Source organism: Rhinatrema bivittatum, chromosome 2 (genome assembly GCF_901001135.1).
Source record: "Rhinatrema bivittatum chromosome 2, aRhiBiv1.1, whole genome shotgun sequence".
In the NCBI taxonomy this organism is placed as follows: Eukaryota; Metazoa; Chordata; class Amphibia; order Gymnophiona; family Rhinatrematidae; genus Rhinatrema; species Rhinatrema bivittatum.
In genome coordinates, this window is record NC_042616.1 from 265,929,448 (window position 1) to 265,951,917 (window position 22,470).

A 22,470-nucleotide genomic window follows, 5' to 3' on the forward strand; every position below is an offset into this window, starting at 1 on the left:
TAAAAGGAAAAAAAAAAAGCTCTCAAGGACAAACTCTAGATATTAATTTTTTGTAAAACTATTATGAATAAAGCAGAAATTATAAATGATTCTGTTCTTTGCATTTTCAAATACACAGGCTCTTGGGATTGAGATACTAGAACAGCTTTTTAAAGGAAGCAAATGCACACAAACTACTTTTTTTTTTAAAATGTAGACAATGTATAATTGAAATCAATTAAAGAATGGAAGACAAGTAGTATGTTATTCCTTTATTTTTTTAAAGGAATGCTTTCAAAAATCCTTTTAGTAGTCCAATTGTGCTTACAATATTTGTATGTATGAGCGAGCTGAAAAAGAAAAAATAATCACCTTCATACGTCATGATCAAAATAAGGTAATAAAGTTTTCTAAATTGCACTGTTATTTAAAATACTTCTCACAGCTAGAATGCTGCTGGCAGAGTTCTTTGTAAGCCTAATTAGCAACATGGGGTGGCCCCTCGGGGATGAGTGAAGTAAAGAAGGTGGTAATGAAGGACCAAGCTGAGGCCAGGAGTCCAGGTTGTTCTGCTGCATTGGTATTTTCAGTGGCATCTTCTCCCCCATCATCATCAAGCCCATCATCCATTAGGCGCTCCTTTAAAATAAAAATATGTAGTGTTAAAGAAAAGGCAGTATCTTAGGTCAAGATCCTGAAAATGACAGTGACTGTCAGCTTAGGAGCACAACCAAGTACATTCATTATTACCCCCCTGTCCTCACATCTAACCCCCTCCAAAAAATACAGCCTTTTATCCAGCTAACAACTTTACAGAGAAGTTTTGTGTGCTACAAAAGCTCAAATTTTATTCACTTACATTTAGGAGTCACTTCTATGAAACAAGCCAAAGCAATGTACAGCACAGCAAAAAAACAAATATAAACCCCACAACACAGCATGCATATTTATTAGGAATGTGCATTTTGGGTTTTTTTGTTTTGTTTCAATTAGTGTGCACTAAATCAAAATAGCGCACACTAAAAATTAAAACAAAAACAGGAAACAAAAAACACAGGAAAAAGCCCCAAATTTTTTTTTGCTGTTCATCAACACACCTAACCAACCCTTAAAATCTCACTTCCATCCCAACTGCTCAGCTAAATACCCATCACTTTACTTGAAATGCAGCATGAAATAACCATGCTTTGTTTATCTTTCTAAAGTAAAAATAATCCTTTATATCACAGAAGTCTCTTGGAAGTTTCTTTCACATCACAGGAGCAATTACTGAAAATGCTCTCCCTCCAATCCTCTGAAAATGAACTTCCCTCACCAAGGAAACACAAAGGACCCTTTCCTGTAATGAATGTAACTCACAAGAGGGGGCGCAAAAATGCAAACACAAATACTCAGGCCCAAGACCATTCAACGCCTTACAAAGTTAAGACAATCTTAAATTGAACCCTGTGTCCAACTGGCAGCCAATATAACCTGGACAGGAATGGAATAATGTGTTCCCCGTACCCCGACCCAGCCAAGATCTTAGCTGTAATATTCTGAGCTAATTGCAGCCTTTTTATAAATACCTTAGGGTTACATCATAAGTACAGAATTGCAACTTTCTAGCTGGGATGTAATCAACACATTAACAACCGTAGTGAGACTTAGATAAAAATGACCTCAATTGCTAAATCAGATGAAGATTCCCAAACAGAAGCAGACCCCAATCCCAGATTGGGGGGGTGGGGGGGGGGGAGGCCACCACACTGGAGGTGCTCTGCCTTCAAGGAGGGGTACAGAGGCTGGTGGGAGGGCTGGTGAGTTCAATTTAAGCCAGGAACAGTCCTCTCATCAGCTTCCTCTTTCAGCGGGACTTTATCATAACAGACACATAGGTCCAAAAAGACAAGTCAGAATCCAGCCAAACATCTAGTTTCTGCACAGCATCAGAAAACATAAGGTGCTGACTTTTTATCACCACCTGAAAGTCATTTGTCAAAACTCGACACCCTATCCAAAGAGCTGTAGATTTACCACATTCAATTTCAGTTTATTCCATTGTAGCCAATATACCACTACATGAAGACTCCTATTCAGCTTTTCCAGATCTTTTGAGCGACAAGATAAAAGATCTGGATATCAGGAAAAATATCAAATCCGAAACACACTGATCTGAAAAACATTCCAAAGGGGCCATATAAAGACTAAAAAAATAAGGAGAGAGTATGGAGTTCCCAGGACCTCCACACTAATGCCCAAGGAAAAGATCAGACCTTTCCTGATAGAACCCGCTAGGAACAATTGCAAAGGAAACACTTAAGCCAATGCCAGACCTTCCCAGCAATTCCTACCACTCATCTGTGTCAATGCCACTCATGTTGAAGTGTATCAAATGTCACCTTTAAATCTAGAAAAAACAAAGATTATAACCCTCATTTAATTCTTAATAAGCACCACCCAATAAAGCAGTCAAAATCATCTCAATACAGTGTCTTTTGGAAACTTACCTGAAAGATATCCAACACCAAAAACTCATCCAAAAAATCTAACCAAAGTCACCACTTCTTCCAACACCTTGCCCAAAAAGGGCAAGTTGGAAATTGGTCTAAAATTCTCTCTAGCTGGGTCACCCAAAGACGGTTTCTTCATAAATGGCTTAGCAGCCACATTTTTCAACAACTCTGGAAAAGAGCCATCATTCAATAAAGCATTAACTACACATGCCAAACTCTCAAAAAAAGGCTTTAGCAGACTTAACCAATACTGAAGATTAGAGTTCAAAATAGCCAGACAACTACATCTTTAAATCAACTAATTGATGAGGACATGCCAACAAAAAATTCTCTCATTTCCCAACACCGACCTCCTTCAACATAGGGACTAACTCCCTTGAAATAGAGGGCCCATCTCCTCACAACGAATTCCCACCTCTCGTACTATCATCTCCCTCCCCCCAACTTCTCAGATTCACTTGATGATCACTCCCAAATCTATCTGAACATCATGACCTACACACCCCTAAATCCACCCTCCATCTGTCACCACATTTGCTATTTTTGATCAAAAGTGCTCAGTCAAACTCTCACACCATTCCTCCAAATTCCCAATCAAATCCTTCCCAAGGTTCTCAGTCAACCTCCTAACTACCCTAAACAGTTTTTCCAGCTTGCTAATAGAATCCTGAATTATGTTCTCAATATACAGCAGTTTAGAAGATCTAACTGCTACATGGTGTTTAGTGGCATGTACTTTCCAATTTATTCAATTCTCTACAGTCCCTCACACCTGCCACTCTCTAACATTATCACCACCTGCTTCTGTTCCCTCAACTCATCAGAAAACCAAGGGGCTGGCCTCCTCAAACCTACTTTAACAGTTTTCAGCAGCACAACAATGAACTCAATTTTCATGTCCATATCCTATTTTTCTACCATAGCCCAAATACCTACTTAAAAATAAACATCTAGCATAGGGCCAAACTTTCTGCAAAAACCTCTGGATCCTTTATCACTTGAACCTCTCTAAATTCCCTTTCCTTCTTCTCTACCTTTTGGTAGCCCAAACTCAATTCCACCAAATGGTGATCTGAGCAATGAAATAGAATAACTGCAGGACTAGACAGACAAAAACCCACCTTCCTCTCACAAACAGAATACCAAACCTAGTATCCACTCACTTTATGAGTAGAGGCATCTACAATTTGAATAAAACCAATATCCCCCATACCTAGGGACCTTAGTGTTCAGTTTTTAATTTTATTTTTTCCTATAGTTTATCTGTTTATTATTACAAAAACTGGAGAAAAATCAGCAAGAGGAAAAAAAAAAAAAGACTTTTTCCACTGAAATTCTCTCATTTTTGTTCATTATAATGAACACAAATTCATGAAGAAAAACTGAAAATTAACGTCCTTATCTATACCCAACATAAATGATCCTTGAATGCCTTGCAACGCTTCCCCTTCTCAAATATTAAAATCACCCAAAATTAACAAGTTCCTAATGTTCAACGTAGCCTCTGCTACCAAGTTCAATAATTCCAACAAAAATTCACTCATGTGAGCAGGATCAATAGGTCACTTAAATACCCAAACACTAAGACCCCATTAATCTAACAAACATATATCCCACCCCTTTAACAGCATGAAACATATATATAGAAACATAGAAATGACGGCAGAAGAAGACCAAACAGCCCATCTAGTCTGCCCAGCAAGCTATGCACTTTATCCATTTTTTTTCCCCTTTTTTTTCTCTCCCACCTGTTAAGTTCAGCACACTGGAAACTAAAATAATCCCTAAAAATAAAAAACACCCTCTCTCCTTTCCTTCCTTTCTGTGGTCCATTAGCAAAAGAAAACCCATTACAGCACAAATGATTAAGAATAATTGCATTTTTATCATATAGCCAAGATTACGTTACACAAAAAAAGAATTTGCTCCATACTTTAAAAATCACACCATACATTTCAGCTTTTTTTCTTGGCAGACTATGTGTTCACAAACCAAAACCATAAGTTTTGATCCCCCACCCCCACCTAATGTGCCTTCCTACAACTCTCCTTATATAAATTAGGGGTCAGCATTCGACTCTCCCTCAATCTGAATTGTGGGTTTTAGCTTAAATCCTTTTTTGCATTACAGGGTAAGAAATCTACACAGGCTATAAAACCTGTGTCCCTAAGGTGCAAGAGGTAAGCATGACAGAGAAACGTGCACACTACATTGTTACATATTTATTTTATTAACAAGGCACTAAACAGATTACTATTACTACAGAATGTACAACACACAGAGAGAATACTAAATCATATTATCTTGATCCTTATCTTTTTTTTTCTGCGAGATTCCTGGTGGTTTGACACCTTTTGTCATCTTGCAATTCTCAGTCTCTTAAATGTCTCTTAGGAGTCACATTTGTATAGCTAAAAAGTATCACAACTGTGTATATTAAACTCTTCCCCCCTCATGCCAATTCTATTAACAGTGTTCATCGCTGGGCTTTAAATTGTTCCCCACTTGCAGATATCCTCTGTCCTTATCCTTCTACTCTACACCTTGTACTGATGAACTAAGAGCATATCTAAACAAGATGTATTCTAGCTAGCAAACATTTTATTTAAAAATGTTATACCACTTATCCAGTTCCCAAAGAGATTGCCCAAAACTAACTGAATTCAGGTACTAAGAAAGTGAATGAAACAAAGTGGAAAAACCCTGCTCAGAAAAAGCTCTAGTCCAGTGGTTCTCAACCTTTTTTCTGTCAGGGCACACCTGAGTGATGGTCCTCACATGCGAGACACACTGAACACATGACAGTCATAGGGCTAACCCCACCCCCCAGTAATGGGTATACAGAAGAACTAGAACATTCCCCATACAACTCACCATACAAAAAAGATATTCTGGTGTTATCTCAGTAACAGCAACACAAATTCCCTCTACTACCAGGCGCAATAGCCCTACTTATAAAAAGACAGCAGTTCACACCAATGCATGTCCAATTAAGAAAACACAACAAATAAAATGAGGTATTTTATATGCTTATGTGCTAGTTAAATACCTCACCTTGGTCATACACACAAGATCGACCTTCACCAAGTACAGAAAGACCACAAATTACAAATATGGAAACAAACTGGAATGAAAACCCAAAAAATGCCACTCTGCATGCAATGCAAACTGGGAGAAATGGAAACAGAAATATAGCACCTAACAAAGTCCCAGGATCTACAGTAATGCACACAAACTAATCTGCACCTGCACTCAAATGGAACAACCCTACTATAAAAAGGCAACACTACAAATATTAATCCAGGCTCTAAACATCAATACACCTCCCATTAGGAAAACAGAAAAAGCCAAGCTGTTATAGATTCCCACACAGAAATAATTGTAAAACTATATGTAAAAATGTTTCAAAAGAGCTGATGAACAGATCATCATCTAACAATTAAAACTCTTAAAAATTATTAAAACTTTTTCAAACACCAATAAAATATTTCAAAACAGCAGACACATCACATACTACCCAATAATTAAAATGTCAGTCAATTAAGAAAAATTAACTTAAAAAGCCTCCTTTACTTACTCTCTCCAGCAGTTCTCCTACTCCTTTCCCTTGCAGGCCATACCAGAAGCAGCAGTAGCTGCTGAAGCTGTCCTCACGGTCCTCTTCTTTAGGGACCACAATCATTCTCTTCTCTCTCACACACTCATACACACACACACACACACACCCCCCCTCAGGACCAGTTTCTGTCTCTCTCACACACAAGCTCACACATACCAGTCATCTTATCAGTTTCTCACACATACACACGTCACCTCTCTGACCAGTCTCTCTCAATCCCACAACGCTCTCACTCTCTCTTACTTACACACAGACTTTCAAACACACATATGTTCTCTCTCTCGCACACACACTGACACACCAAGCACCCGCCTTGTCTCATATACACACCACACAGAAGCACCCTCCTTGTCTCCTATACACACACCACACAGACATAGAAGCACCCTCCTTGTCTCCTATACACACACCACACAGACACAGAAGCACTCTCCCCGTCTCCTATACACACACCACACAGACACAGAAGCACTCTCCCCGTCTCCTATACACACACCACACAGACACAGAAGCACTCTCCCTGCCTCCTATACACACACCACACAGACACAGAAGCACTCTCCCTGCCTCCTATACACACACCACACAGACACAGAAGCACTCTCCCTGTCTCCTATACACACACCACACAGAAGCACTCTCCCTGTCTCATATACACACACCACACAGACACAGAAGCACTCTCCCTGTCTCATATACACACCACACAGACACAGAAGCACCCTTGTCTCATATACACACTATACCTTCACAGAAGTACCTTCCCTGTCTCTCATACTCAGACTCACACAGAAGCACCCTTCCAATCTCAAATACACACACACACACACACAAAGGCCCCCAAGCTCGCCTTCAGCCCCGTTGGCCTGGTCTCTGGCAGCAGCAGCCAGCATCTCCAATCTTCAGCCCAGCCAGCCTGGTCTCTGGCAGCAGCAGCAACCAGCTGCTCCGATCTTCGGCCCCGCCGGCTGCAAGTAGCACGCAACACACTTGCCAGTGCGTGACGACACACCAGCTGAGAATCGCTGCTCTAGTCACACCTTCCTTTAGTACCTTAGGGAGAGGGTTTTTTTAAACTTATGCAGAATTCTTATAAATTGGCAATGCACACCACGACAAATTTCTGTCCAGCTGGACAGAAAAAGAACAGAGATAGCATGAAAGTATTAGATACCAAGCCTCAGAGGAACAACCTAACAAGTAGAGTAGGGAACGCCCACTGATAACTGGGTGTTATGTGAAAGAATAAAGTACAAATGACAAGAGAGTTATGGAGATGTTGAATACAAAAACAGTTAAAAATCATAAGGAATTAGAGTATGTATGCAAGAGGAAGAGCCATAACATTTTCAGCCAAGGCTAAGGCCAGAGAGATGCTGGGTAGCACAGAGAAGCATAACTAGCAGGAAAAGGAGGTGATAATGCCCCTGTACAGATCATTGGCGAGGCTTCACCTAGAGTACCACATTCAGTTCTGGAGACCTCATCTCCAAAAAGGTAAGGACAGAATGGAAGTGGTCCAGAGAAAGGCAACCAAAATGGTGTGGGGTCTGCATGGAAAGTCATATGAGATGAAACTGAAGGATCTTAATGTGTATACCCTGAAAGTGGATAGAGACAGGGGAGATACAATACAGATCTTCAAATACCTGAAAGGAATTGATGTGCAAAAGTCAAATCTTTTCTGATGGAAAATAAACTCTAAAACTAAAGGTCATGATATAAAACTCTAAGGGGAAAGACATAGGAACAAAGTCAGGAAATATTTCTTCATGGAAAGCATGGTGGATTCATGGAATGCCCTCCCAGAAAAGGTGGCATAGACAAGAAAGGTAATGGAATTCAAAAGGGCATGGGACAAATACAGAGGAAGCACTGCTGGCTTGAGAATGAAAATATGGGGTAACTTTTCTGCTACACCTGTAGTTTATATTTAGGCTTGGGGGTAGCCTGCATGGAGCAGCAGTTGCTACTGCCTTCAACAAAAGGCTTGCGGGTGGCCTGCACAGAGCTGCATTTGCTAATACCCTAAAACTACAATTAAAAAAAAATATATTGCTGGGCAGACTGGATGGACCATTTTGGTCTTTATCTGATGTCATTCACTGCATTTCTATATTGCGAACAATGCTGCTACCTGAAATGTTAACATAGCTATTTTTAGGCCATTATCAAAATCAATCAAAAATGCTAAAATAGATTTCAAAGAGGCTTGAGTGGTAAAAATAAATATACCTCTCCCAATACCAGGAAGCAAACTTTCTCCAAATTTTATAAGCAGTGTTGTATATGGAAGCTTTTTTTTACTTTAGTACTACATAGCCCTTTTCGTTTACAGAAAGTCTTTCAACTTTCATATTATCAAAGATTGTGATTCTAGGTTCAGATGAAAAACCAGACCTTGTTCGATTACCTTCTTCTTGACAGGAAGTCTGAAAGGCTCTGCTAGCAATCTCAGCACTTATGAAGTTGCAGTATACCTCCAACCAGTTCACTATGGAGTTGACATCAACAAGGCAGACATGCTGTTTTTCCCTCCAAAATAACTTCAGTGCTCACTTCTCTTCCTGCAACTGCAGCCATGGCTTTATTTGGCTCACAGATTATCTTTTGTGCATATAAAAGATAGTTTGTGAGCTGGGAATAGCTGTGATTGTAGCTGTAGGAGGAGAATCGTGCACAGAGGTTATTTTTATACTGCTTCCTTTTGCTTTCTATGCATCTACATGTTACCTTGTGTTACTGGAACTACATTCATTTGGGGAAAAGAGGGGGTAAGGAGGCTCTAGCCACCCACAGCCACACACAACAGGGGCAAGGCCAACCACCGGCTGCCTGCAGAGTTCCCTGCCTGAGGAGAGAGCAACAGCCATCCTTCAGTGGAAACAGTGTAGGAAGTGAAAAAGCACAATGGAAACAAAGGAAAAAAATCAATTTTCCCTGTCCTTTTACATATGCAAAAACATACTTTGCGTATACAAACCATGTTTTACAGACATAAAATGATTTCTGTGCATAAAACTTTATGCATCCAATTCATGTTTTCTGCTCCAGAACTCCAGCTTCTAATCACAGACTGACATTAACTTTGGACACTTTACTCCACCTCTGACTAGGAGTTATTTATTTATTTTATTTGGTGCTTTTCTATACCAGCATTCATGATACAATCATATCATGTCTGTTTACATGGAACGGGGGTACAATAACCTTAAATATTAAAATAGCGAAGAGAAGCAGAAGTTACAATAAATCAGGGGTGCTGGAACTGGGGGAAGGAGAAGACAAAGCATAAGTAACTCAACGGCAAGAAGAGCAATTATATTTACATTGTGCTGAGTGTACAGTAATGGTTGCTATGGTGAATAAGTGAGCTTCAGGAAAGGCTTGTTTAAATAACCAAGTCTTAAACCTTTTTCTAAATGTCAATAGGCAGGGTTCTTGTCTGAGTTCGGGGGGGAATAGCATTCCATATGGTTGGTCCCGCTGTAGAGAAAGCCCATTCTCTGGTTGCTAGATGGTATGTGAATTTGGTTTTGGGTGGGGGCGTGCAGGGAACATCTATAGGCTTCTCTGATAGGTCTGGATGAGGTGTGAAGTTTGAGTGGGAATTGAAGGTTGAGAGGGGCTTGGTTATGGATGGTTTTGTGGATGGTGGTGAGGGATTTGTGTAGAATTCTGAAACGTATTGGTAGCTAGTGTAGATTTTTGAGAATGGGAGAGATGTGGTCTCTTCTGCAGGAGTTTGTCAGGATTCTGGCCGCTGCGTTTTGAAGCATCTGAAGAGGTTTGATGGAAGAGGTGGGGAGACCTAGCAAAATGGAGTTGCAGTAGTCTATCTTGGAGAATATTACCGCTTGGAGTACAGTTCTGAAGTCTTGAAAGTGAAGAAGTGGTTTAATTCTTTTTAGTACCTGCAGTTTATAGAAACAGTCCTTAGTTGTGTGGTTGATGAATGTTTTTAAATTCAGACGGTTGTCGATTAATACTCCCAGGTCTCTTGCTTGGGTGACAAAGGTATTAGTGAGTGGCCTTTGAGGAGTATTACTGTCGTCTGGGGAAATGAGGAGGAGTTCAGTCTTAGCTGACTTGAGTATCAGGTTTAGGTTAGAGAGGAGGAGGGTGATCTCTGAGGCAATTTTCCCAGTGTTTGAGCGTTTTTGTAATGGATTCTGATCAAGATTTGTACGTCGGCGTATAGGAAGTGTTTTAGTTTAAAGGTTAGTTAGCAGCTGGCACAGGGAAAGGAGGTATATGTTGGAGAAAGTGGGGGACCCTGAGGGACTCCTAGTGTGGAATTGAAGCGAGGGGACTCTCTATTGTTGATTCTGACTTTGTAGCCTCTGTTACTGAGGAAAGATTTGAACCATGTAAAGGCAGTTCCTGTTATTCCGATGTCAGATAGTCGGTTGAGGAGGATGGAGTGGTTTACGGTATCGAAAGCCACAGAGAGGTCAAGGAGAATTAGTAAAAAGGATTGACCTTTGTCCAAACCCATGATGAGGTGATCTGTCAGAGAGATGAGTAGGGTTTCGGTGTTTAGAGCCTTACGGTTAGGTGCAGTATTTTGTGATCTTCGAGATAATCTGAAAGTTGAGAGTTGACCAGTTTTTCCATAATCTTGGCTACAAAAGGTAGATTGGAGCTAGGGCGGAAGTTATTGAGTTCCTTTGGATCCAGGTTCGGGTTTTTTTTTTAGAAGAGGTTTAAGAGAGGCGAGTTTTAGGGCATCTGGGAAGATTCCTTGTGATAACGAGCAGTTTATGATATCTGCCAGAGGTTTGGAAACGGTGTCAGGTACTAACAGGAGTAGTTTTGTTAGGATTTGGTCGTAGGGATGGGTAGAAGGTTTCATTTTCTTTAACAGAGTTTGAATTTCCAGGGCGGTAGTAGGTTAAATTTCCAGAGCTAAAACATGTGCTCAGCCTACACACTTCTCTGCACTGGAGGGTAAATACATTAGCTTCTAATTTACATGCAAGGGCACTAACTACATACATTTTTTGTGCACAAAACTCCTTCCTACATCAGAATTAAAGTCTGCACACAATAAATGAGCACATAACCATGGGTAAAACTATGCACCCTGCGGATTACATCTGCCTCTAAAAGCATTCAAAATCTTTACAGGTATCGCCCTAGACTCCTCTCCCTGCGGTCTCATTGGCTATTTACCCTTTTGCTCTCTGTCATTAAGAGTCTTTCCTCATTCTCTGTATTTCTTTATTCAAAGGCCAGACATATTAATCCAGCATTAGGACATATCCATTCCCCACAATCTGGTCATGGATGACCTCTAATCCTGTTTGTTTTTTGTTTGTTATCTCTATTAAATGTCAACATAGGCATACATAACTTTATAACGTCGTAAGGTTGACACTGTAGTACAAGAGGTATTTAAACATAACCCCTTAACCCCTCCTAGTATTTACACCATTAATACATATAGTGGCTGCTGACTCCATTCAAGGCAAATAGAAAATTACAATACTCATAAACGAGAATTATCAAGCAAGCAATCAGATGCACTATTTCAAGTACATCATAATTCGCAAGAAGCAACTTCCCTCCATTCCAAATACGAATCCCAAGTGGCACAGAATTTCCCCATATTATCCCTCCTTGCTGCAGTAAGTTTACTCATTGTACATACCATATCCAGCCTACTGACCACCCTTGACACAGCTGGAGCTGCGGGCTTTCTCCATTGGGCTATTTCATTCCTGGCAGCCACACACCTGTTGCAAATGATGGCCACTAGACATAGCTACTGCTTCGTTAGAGAAGTGCAATAGAGCGGTGGGTACCTACAACTTAATGGGAGACTGCACCATAGCAGAGGCTAGTGTCGCAATATTCCCCCAAAACATTTGAATGGTTGGGAAGTTCCACCAGATGTGCATAAAGGATCCCACCATACCACAACCCCGCCACCATAAGTTATTAGATGAGTTAAAAATCCTGTTCAGCCTAATTGGTGTAAGGTACCAGCGGTAAAGCATCTTGTAGCCATTTTCTACAATTAGAGAAGAAACAGAAACTTTGCGTATTCCTAAGAAATCTGCATCCCATTCCTCCTCAGAATAGACATGACAGAGATCCAGTTCCCAAGTCTCAAGGTGTTTAGACTTTAATCTCTTCGAAGGATTCAACGGGCTATATATATCTTGGAGATTAAACCCTTGACTTCCTTCCCTCCAGAACAAATGCTTTTGAAAATAGTTTTGCCAATTAGCAGGTATGGTTTGATGTGTTTACTTGAGAGGAAATTAAAGAGTTGTTGGTATGAGAGAAATTCAGATTGTGGGAGTAACTATCGCATACCTAGCTGGGCAAAAGGAATCAAATGGTCCTCCTTCCATATGTGTTCCACCAGAAGTATACCCCGTTCCCTCCAAGCTTTGAATGCTGTCGTGGGTAGGCATGGACTAAAAGAGGGATTGTGAAATAAATAAAATGATCTAAAGTATTGCCGAGATCCCAATAATCTAGTGCTCCATTTTTTTCCCATATATTTAAAGTATTGCGAGTAGTTGAGACCATCTGTGGCTGCTATTCCAGGTAACCAAAGAGTGGCTGCAAGTGGTATCAGTGCCATCACATGTGCTTAAGGTTTGTGCATTGTGCCAGGTTACCACCTGTCTAAGTTGGGTGGCCACATAATACCATTCAATATTCAGGACTCCAAAACCTCCCTCTAGCTTAGACATATACATACTTCCAAACCAGGAAAGCCTTAGCCTTTCCCAGTTCGTCATGTCCTGCCAAACTTTCTCCGCCAATGGGGAATAATTCATTTCAAATATAGAATTAGAATGATGACCCAGGTATATACCTAGGTATTTAATTTTATTGAGAGCCCATTTAAAAGGATGATTGGCGCATAAAAATGTGGTCAGCTCTTTATTACATGAGACATTGAGAATCTCAGACTTCTCCTAATTAACTTTAAAGCCCGAAGCTCTGCTGAAATCCCCCAATCCTTTTTCTATCACGGTTAATGAACAAAGTAGGTTACTAAGTGTAAATATAATATCAGCAGCAAATAAGGATATTTTAATCATATCACCCACTGTGATACCTGAGATTAGAGGGTCCTTGCAAATTTTGATTGCTAAAGGTTAAAGGAAAGCAAACAGCAGAGGGGACAGTGGGCAGCCCCGTCTCATGCCCCTTCCCACTTTAAAGTAATTTGAATAACTTCCATTTACTTTAATACATGCTTTGGGTTGTTCGTAAAGCTTATGAAGCCAGGATCAAAAGTGGGTGCCAAATCTCATGCGCTCAAGGACACAGAAAAGAAAGGGCCAATGAACAAGGTCAAAGGCCTTTTCAGCATCTACTGAAAGGAAGAGAGCTGAAATATTCTCTCTGTGGACGCACCACCAATTTAAGGACATTATCTCCTTCCACTCTTCTAGGTATAAAGCCCACTTGGTCTTGCTGCCCACTGTCCCCTCTGCTGTTTGCTATATTCCTTGAACTTCTAGCAATCAAAATTTACAAAGACCCTCTAATCTCAGGTATCACGGTGGGTGATAATACGATTAAAATATCCTTATTTGCTAATGATATTATATTTACACTTAACTGGGTGATGTGAATGTTAAGGCGGGCTGCCAGTATCCTAGCTGACATCTTGAGATCTACATTAATAAGTGACGGGCCGATACAGTAAGGAGCGGTAGGAAGAGCTGCGTTTGCCGCATGCACAGTCCGGCTCACCTACCGCTCGATACTGTATTTAAATAGCTTGCAAACGCAAGCCATGTCCAAGAATCGTCCGTGAAGCGTTAGGCCCACGCAGCCCATTTTACTGAATAGGCGCTTTATACAGCACCTATACAGTATCCTGGGTGCGCTGGTACCTGTCATTTGAAATGACAGGTACCAGAAGTGGATGGTCCTCTCTCCCTCCCTCCTGAAGCAAGGCGCAGGACAAAAAAAGTTAAAACAAAAGTGAATAAAGAGTAATAAAAGTAAACTTACTGGCGGGAGCCAGCGGGCGCGCATTCGAGGGAGGCGGGAGCTGGCGGCGAAAGCGGCCTCCAACAACCCCCGCCGGCGGCGAATGAATGCACGCCTGTGCAATTTGGGCGCTCAAGGCATGACGTCACAAGGCGCCCAAATTGCACAGGCGTATACAGGCGTGCATTCATTCGCCGCCGCCTCCCTCGAACGCGTGCCTGCCGGCTCCCGCCAGTAATGTTTGGATTACTTACCTGGTAATCCCCTTTTCCTTAGTGTAGACAGATGGACTCAGAACAAATGGGATAGTATCCGCGTGCTAGCAGTTGGAGACGGATCTGACGTCAGCACGGGGGTATATAGCCCCACAGGAAGCGCAGCGACTTCAGTAATCTTCCTTGCAAAAGCTGTTATGGATGTGTGTACTGACGCTCAGTGAAAAGTGAAAAGTAGAAACAGGATCCCCCTGACCGATGGACAGTGGCTGGAGACCGCCAGCATTCCCAACCGGAAGGCGTGGACCCGGGTAGAGCGTACGCTCTCATGGAAAGAAAAGCCATGGCTTACCTGGAATCGGTGAACCCATGTACACAGGCAGCAGGGCGGGATGCTGAGTCCATCTGTCTACACTAAGGAAAAGGGGATTACCAGGTAAGTAATCCAAACATTTCCTGGCGTGTAGCCAGATGGACTCAGAACAAATGGGATGTACCAAAGCTTTAATCCCAGCCAGGGCGGGAGGCTGCCTGAGGACCATGTAGTACCGCCCTTGCAAAAGCCAAGTCCTCCCTGGCCTGGACATCCAGACGGTAGAACCTGGAGAAGGTATGGAGGGAGGACCATGTTGCTGCTTTACAGATCTCTGTAGGTGATAGCAGCCTGGATTCCGCCCAGGACGCTGCTAGTGCTCTGGTGGAATGCGCCTTAACCTGAAGAGGCGGAGCCTTCCCAGCCTCCACGTAGGCTGCTCTGACAACTTCTTTAATCCAGCGGGCAATGGTGGGCCGAGAGGCCGCTTCACCTTGCTTCTTCCCGCTGTGGAGGATGGACAGGTGGTCCGTCTTTCGCAGGCCTTGTGTCACGTCCAAATACCTGGGCAGCAATCTGCCGATGTCGAGATGGCGTAATAAACTGCCTTCTTCAGATTTCTTCAAACCCACCGTAGTAGGCAAGGATATAGTTTGGTTAAGATGAAACTGTGAAACCACTTTAGGGAGAAAGGAGGGAACCGTCCGAAGATGGATAGCCTCCGGAGTGATTCGTAGAAAGGGATCACGGCAGGACAGTGCCTGTAGCTCAGAGATGCGGCGTGCGGAACACACCGCCAGCAAGAACACCAACTTCAAGGTGAGAGACCGGAGAGACAAGCCCCGAAGGGGTCGGAAGGTGGATCCCGCGAGGAAATCCAAAACAAGATTAAGATTCCATAAGGGCACAGGCCACTTTAGTGGCGGGCGAATGTGCTTGACACCCAGCAGGAAACGAGAGACATCTGGGTGCTTGGCGATGGTCTTGCCATCCCTCCTGGGACCATAGCAAGACAGTGCCGCTACCTGAACTTTGATGGAGCTGAGGGAGAGACCCTTCTGAAGCCCATCCTGCAGAAAATCCAACACAATAGGTATGGTGGTGGCATGTGGATTTGTGTCGTGAGTGTCACACCAGGCTTCAAACACTCTCCAGATCCGGACGTAGGTAAGGGATGTGGAAAACTTGTGAGCTCGGAGGAGTGTATCAATCACGGGCCCCGAGTAACCTCTTTTCTTCAATCTAACCCTCTCAAGGGCCAGACCGTAAGAGAGAATTGAGCTGGATCCTCGTGTAGAATGGGACCTTGATGTAGGTGGTCCCAGAGAGGAGGCAGGGGAAGAGGCTCCCCTGCCAGTAGTCTTCTCATGTCCGCGTACCAGGGCCTTCTTGGCCAGTCTGGTGCCACTAGAAGAACTAGGCCCCGGTGAGTCCGAATCTTGTGGATGAGGGCGCCCAGCAGAGGCCACGGAGGAAAGGCATACAGGAGAGTCCTTGGAGGCCATGGCTGGACCAGGGCATCGATTCCGCTTGAGAACGGGTCGCGCCTGCGGCTGAAGTATCCGGGTACTTGAGCATTGGACCTGTCCGCCAGTAAATCCATGGCCGGCATCCCCCAATGATCGACAATCATCTGGAAAGCGGTGTGGGACAGCTGCCACTCTCCCGGATCCAGACTTTCTCTGCTGAGGAAGTCTGCTGTGGTATTGTCCTTCCCGGCAATGTGGACGGCGGAGATGTCTTGCAGATTCGCCTCTGCCCAAACCATCAGTGGGGCGATCTCCAGAGAGACTTGTCTGCTTCTGGTTCCGCCCTGCCGGTTGATGTAGGCCACCATGGTAGCGTTGTCGGACATCACCCTGACAGCTCTGTGCCGTAGTCTGTGAGCGAGTCGAAGGCAGGCCAAGCGGACTGCCCGGGCCTCCAGGCGATTGATGTTCCACGTTGACGCCTCTCTGTTCCAACGCCCTTGCGTGGCGAGTTCTTCGCAATGTGCTCCCCAGCCGCTCAGGCTGGCATCCGTGGTGAGCAAGGTCCACGTGGGCGAGGACATCACTGACCCCCTGCTCAGGTGGTTGGACTGCAACCACCACCGCAGCTGGATCCGAACTCTGGCCGGTAGAGGAAGGGGCGTGGAATAGTCCCGTCGACGGGGGCGCCAGCGAGAGAGCAGGGAATGCTGTAGAGGTCTCATATGGGCCCGCGCCCAAGGCACCACTTCCAGGGTGGATGCCATGAGACCCAGGACCTGCAGATAATCCCAGGCTATGGGCCGACTGACCCTCATCAGATACTGGATACGTTGCCGAAGTTTCAACTGTCTCTTGGTCGTAAGACTGACCGTGTCCGCCCGGGTGTCGAACTGCACTCCCAGATACTCTATGGACTGGGAAGGCAAGAGGCAGCTCTTGCCGAGGTTGATTACCCAGCCCAAGCTTTCCAGAAGGGCGATCACTCTGTCGGTTGTCCGCAGGCTCTCCTCTCGAGATTTAGCCCTGATCAGCCAGTCGTCTAGGTAGGGATGGACCAGAATCCCTTCTCGCCTGAGGGCCGCCGCCACCACCACTACCACTTTGGTGAATGTCCGTGGGGACGTGGCCAACCCGAAGGGTAGAGCCCGAAACTGGAAGTGGCGGCCCAGAACCTTGAAGCGCAAGTAGCGCTGATGATCTGGATGGATCGGAATATGCAGGTATGCCTCTGACAGGTCTAAGGCCGTGAGGAATTCCCCGGGCTGGACTGCGGCTTTGACGGAGCGCAGAGTTTCCATGCGAAACCTTGGTAGCCATAAGTAGCGAATGACTGACTTGAGGTCCAGCACAGGCCGAAAAGTGCCCCCTTTCTTGGGTACCATGAAATAAATGGAATAGTGTCCAGAATTCACTTCCCAGGCAGGTACTGGGAGGATGGCGTTTAAGGACAGGAGCCTCGCCAGGGTAGCTTCTAACGCTGCCTTCTTGTGCCGGGGACATGAAGATGCCACAAACTTGTCCGGGGGAAGACGATGAAAATCCAGATAATATCCGTCCCGGATAACGGCAAGGACCCACTGGTCCGATGTAATCTCGACCCATCTGGGGTAGAAGAGGGTCAACCTGCCCCCTATGGCTTCGTTCCCCAGATGGATCGGCAAATTCTCATTGCAGGGCGCGACCGGGGCCTGAGCCCGGGCCAGCCCCACGCTTGCGCTGCTTGGTCCGAAAGGACTGATTCCTGGCCGGAGAACGAGTCGCCCGATAGCGCCCTCTATACGGAACAAAACGCTGGGAACTCCTGCCCCTGTAGGGCCGTGGAAAGGAGCGCTGTCCCCTCCTGGATCGATCTTCCGGAAGTCTAGGCACAGGAGAGGCACCCCAAGTAGTGGCTAGCTTATCAAGGTCACTGCCAAACAGAAACGAGCCCTGAAAGGGTAACCTGGTGAGACGAGACTTCGAAGGGGCATCAGCCGACCATGGCCGTATCCAGAGCTGCCTCCTGGCGGCCACGGAGGACGAAATCCCCTTGGCAGTAGTGCGGACCAAATCCGATGCGGCATCGGTGAGGAAGGAAAGAGCGGACTCCATATCAGCCGCTGGAGCGTTGTTCCTGACCTGAGACAAGCAGGCACGAGTCACCACAGTGCAGCAGGCCGCAATCCGCAAAGACAGAGCTGTCACCTCAAAAGTTTGTTTCAGAATGGTGTCCATTCGTCTGTCATGGGGTTCCCTGAGGGCCGTCCCCCCTTCCACTGCAATAGTAGTGCGCTTAACCACAGCGCTAATTAAGGCATCCACCTGAGGACATGCCAGGAGGTCCTGGAGAGCCGGAGCCAACGGGTACATGCCTTTCAGGGCCCGGCCCCCTCTGAAGGAAGCCGCCGGCGCCGCCCATTCCAAATCGATGAGTTGCTGAGCTGCCTGCAAGAAAGGAAAATGGCGAGCTGTAGGACGAAGACCTTCCAGCAGGGGGTTCTGCGCAGAAGGTACCGAAGCACTGGTACCAGTGATATCCAACTCCGCCAGACACTGAGTCACGAGGTCCGAGAGGTCCTCCTTAGGGAAGAACCGCCTCATGGTTCTATATGGCTCAATCCCCGGGGGGAGGTCCCCCTCATCCGGGAGGTCGGACTCGTCCGGCGAAACCTCCTGGTCCAATTGATCCGGACTGTCCAGTGGTGGGAGGTCCCGCTCCCGATAAGGCCGTGAGGGTCCGGGCACAGGATCCCTAGGCGCTGCCACCGGAGCGGCGGCCGCAGCAGGCACCGCAGAAGCAGTTAGCGCAGGAACCGCAGCAACAGCAGGAACCACAGGAGCAGCAGGGACAGCAGGGCCGGGATGGGAAGCCGTCTGCATCTGGACAAAGGCATGAATCCCCTTAAAGAGATCCACCCAGGAAATGGAAGCAGCCTCTAATCGCCGGGGTACAAGATCCCCCGGGACTGAATGGTCAAGACTGCCCCCCAAATCCGGGGTAGCCCCAGGGGAACTGTCAAGAAACTGAGGCTGAGACTGGGTCTGGCCGGAGGGTCCCCCTGCCGCCTCACATTGGGCACATAGTGAGTCTGGCTCAGTACTGCGTGTGGCTCTAAGGTGGCATGCAGAGCAGAGGCCAAGGGCTGAAATGCCTGAGACAAGCGGTTGTGCCGCTGAGGATGAGGCTGCGCGCTGATCCATACCAAAGAAAACAAATGCGCAATAATATGCGGCAGCAATAGGCGCTTAATACAGCAGGCGCACAATAGGAAGAATATGCGGCAGCAATAGGTGCTTAATACAGCAGGCGCACAAATAAGAACAACATGCGGCAGCAATAGGCGCTGAATACAATAGGAAGAATATGCGGCAGCAATAGGCGCTTAATACAACAGGCGCACAATAGGAAGAATAAGGGGCAGCAATAGGTGCTTAATACAGCAGGCGCACAAATAAGAACAATATGCGGCAGCAATAGGTGCTCAATACAACAGGCGCACAATAGCAATAACATGCGGCGGCAATAGGCGCGTAATACAACAGAGAATATGCCCGTCCCCTCCTGAAGAGAACAAGCACACGATCATAAGCAATAGGCACACAGCACTAAGCAGAGAGGCAAGAGACGCTTAAAGGTAGTCAAAAGGCAATCAGCAGTAAGCCGGTTAGCAATATACGCCGTATGGCATGCAATAGGCTTTCAATAATATGCGGCATATACGAACAGTGGCAGCCAACATGCAAAAGTAATACGATAAACGCACAAGGAGGAAGAAAGCCGCACCCATTACGGGCGCGGAATACCTGAATAGGGCCACAAAATGGCATCCTCCACGGCTTGCCACGCCGCCAATCCTCGGAACCTCGGAGACCTGGGCGAAGAGATGTACGCCTTACCCGATCTTTGGTGCTTCTAGGCTGGAACACAGGCGGTCTCCGGCTGCGGGGGGAAAGGGCCGTTACCTTCCACCGCCGCGATTTGGAGGAACTGCACCCGCTACCTCGTCCACACCGGGACCGAGGGCCTCGAGGCCACACCCGAGTCTCCCCCGGGGGCCGTGCCCCTGCCGCGGTTCGGCCGGACCGAGGACTTTCCCACCGGGGGGCCACGGTAAGCACCCCGGGAAGCTCAACTGGGGGGACGGACAGAACGGCCCCTGAGGAGCGCTGGGCTCGATAGTCGTTAGTAAAGAAGAAAAGGTAGAATCTAGAAGGAGAAAAAGAGAAAATTTAAAGTAGGCTTGGAAAGCACGCTGAACCAGCGTGCAGGCACTCCAAACTGCTTTGGAGACTGAAATTACTGAATCGCTGCGCTTCCTGTGGGGCTATATACCCCGTGCTGACGTCAGATCCGTCTCCAACTGCTAGCACGCGGATACTATCCCACTCGTACTGAGTCCATCTGGCTACACGCCAGGAAATTGTCCATTTAATCCTACTCTCTGTTTCCTGTCTTTTAGCCAGTTTGTAACCATGAAAGGACATCGCCACCTATCCCATAACTTTTTACTTTTCCTAGAAGTCTCATGAGGAACTTTGTCAAACGCCTTCTGAAAATCCAAATACACTACATCTACCGGTTCACCTTTATCCACATGTTTATTAACTCCTTCAAAGAAGTGAAGCAGATTTGTGAGGCAAGACTTGCCTTGGTAAAGCCATGCTGACTTTGTTCCATTAAACCATGTCTTTCTATATGTTCTGTGATTTTGATATTTAGAACACTTTCCACTATTTTTCCTGGCACTGAAGTCAGGCTAACCGGTCTGTAGTTTCCAGGATTGCCCCTGGAGCCCTTTTTAAATATTGGGGTTACATTAGCTATCCTCCAGGGGTGTATACCATCCGGTCCAGGTGATTTACTACTCTTCAGTTTGACAGATTTTTGTTTAGCAGCCATTAGGATCTTGTTGTCGATAACTTTTACCACCTAAATATAGGGTACCAAGTGAATATAGGCTCAGATGTAAGTACATTCACGAGGAGAGGAGTTCCACGATTAAGCTGCCTGCACTATTGGTGATGTCACTTCCTCCTAATCCTATTTTTGTTAATTATTTATAGCATTTATAATTTACATTGCCTTATAATGGAAAGAAAAGGCAGACGATTATTATGAAGTAATAACAAAGGAAACAAAATTATTCTGCAAATTTAAACAAAATCATCTCCAGTATCAGCCATGGACCACAATAAGACAGGGGTGGATATTAAAGGCACGGGAGAGCTACAAGTAACAATTACAAATAATGTTGAGATTACTTACCTGATAATCTCCTTTTCCTTAGTGTAGACAGATGGACTCAGAACGAATGGGTATAGTATCCGCGTGCTAGCAGTTGGAGACGGATCTGACGTCAGCACGGGGTATATATACCCCCACAGGAAGCGTAGCAACTTAGTAATTTTCCTTGCAAAAGCTGTTATGGATGTGTGTACTGACGCTCAGTGAAAAGTGAAACAGGACTCCCCTGACCGATTGATAGTAGCTGGAGACCGCCAGCATTCCCAACCGGAAGGCATTGACACCTGGTAGAGTGTACGCTCTTATGGAAACAGGTGACATGGCTTACCTTGGATCGGTGAAACCCATGTACACAGGCAGCTGGGCAGGATGCTGAGTCCATCTGTCTTCACTAAGGAAAAGGAGATTATCAGGTAAGTAATCTCAACATTTCCTGGCGTGTAGCCAGATGGACTCAGAACGAATGGGATGTACAAAAGTTTTACTCCCAGCCTGGGCGGGATGCTGCCTGAGGACCATGTAGTACCGCCCTCGCAAATGCTGTGTCCTCCCTGGCCTGGACATCCAGACGATAGAACCTGGAGAAGGTATGGAGGGAGGACCATGTCGCCACTTTACATAGTTCTGCAGGCGACAGCATCCTGGATTCCACCCAGGATGCCGCTTGTGCTCTGGTAGAATGAGCCTCGACTTGTAGAGGTGGAGACTTCCCAGCCTCCACATAAGCTGCTCTGATCACTTCTTTAATCCAGCGGGCGATGGTGGGCCTAGAGGCCACTTCACCTTACTTCTTCCCGCTGTGCAGGACGAACAGATGGTCCGTCCTTCGTAGTTCTTGTGTCACTTCCAGATATCTGAGCAGTAATCTGCCAATGTCGAGATGGCGCAATAAACGCCCTTCTTCAGATTTCTTCAAACCCACCGTGGTAGGCAAGGATATGGTTTGGTTAAGATGAAACTGTGAAACCACTTTCGGTAGAAAGGAGGGAACCGTGCGAAGATGGATAGCCTCAGGAGTGATTCGGAGAAACGGATCCCGACAGGACAGTGCCTGTAGCTCTGATATGCGGCGTGCTGAACATACAGCCAGCAAGAACACCATTTTCAAGGTTAGAGAATGGAGAGACAGGCCCCGAAGGGGTCTGAAGGTGGATCCCGCGAGGAAATCCAAAACAAGGTTGAGGT

At 45.6% G+C, this 22,470-nt stretch overlaps 1 protein-coding gene across 7 annotated transcripts in view; it reads right to left on the reverse strand.

Moving 5' to 3' along the window:
• Window positions 1–236: 236 nt before the first annotated feature.
• Window positions 237–22,470, reverse strand: part of HERPUD2 (HERPUD family member 2) — a 168,162-nt gene continuing 145,928 nt past the window's right edge. For all 7 annotated transcript variants that reach the window (XM_029589485.1, XM_029589484.1, XM_029589481.1 and 4 more), the window contains one exon: window positions 237–618. In XM_029589485.1, the coding sequence (XP_029445345.1) occupies window positions 457–618 (162 nt within the window). In that variant the 3' untranslated portion in view covers window positions 237–456. The remainder of the gene's footprint in view (window positions 619–22,470) is intronic.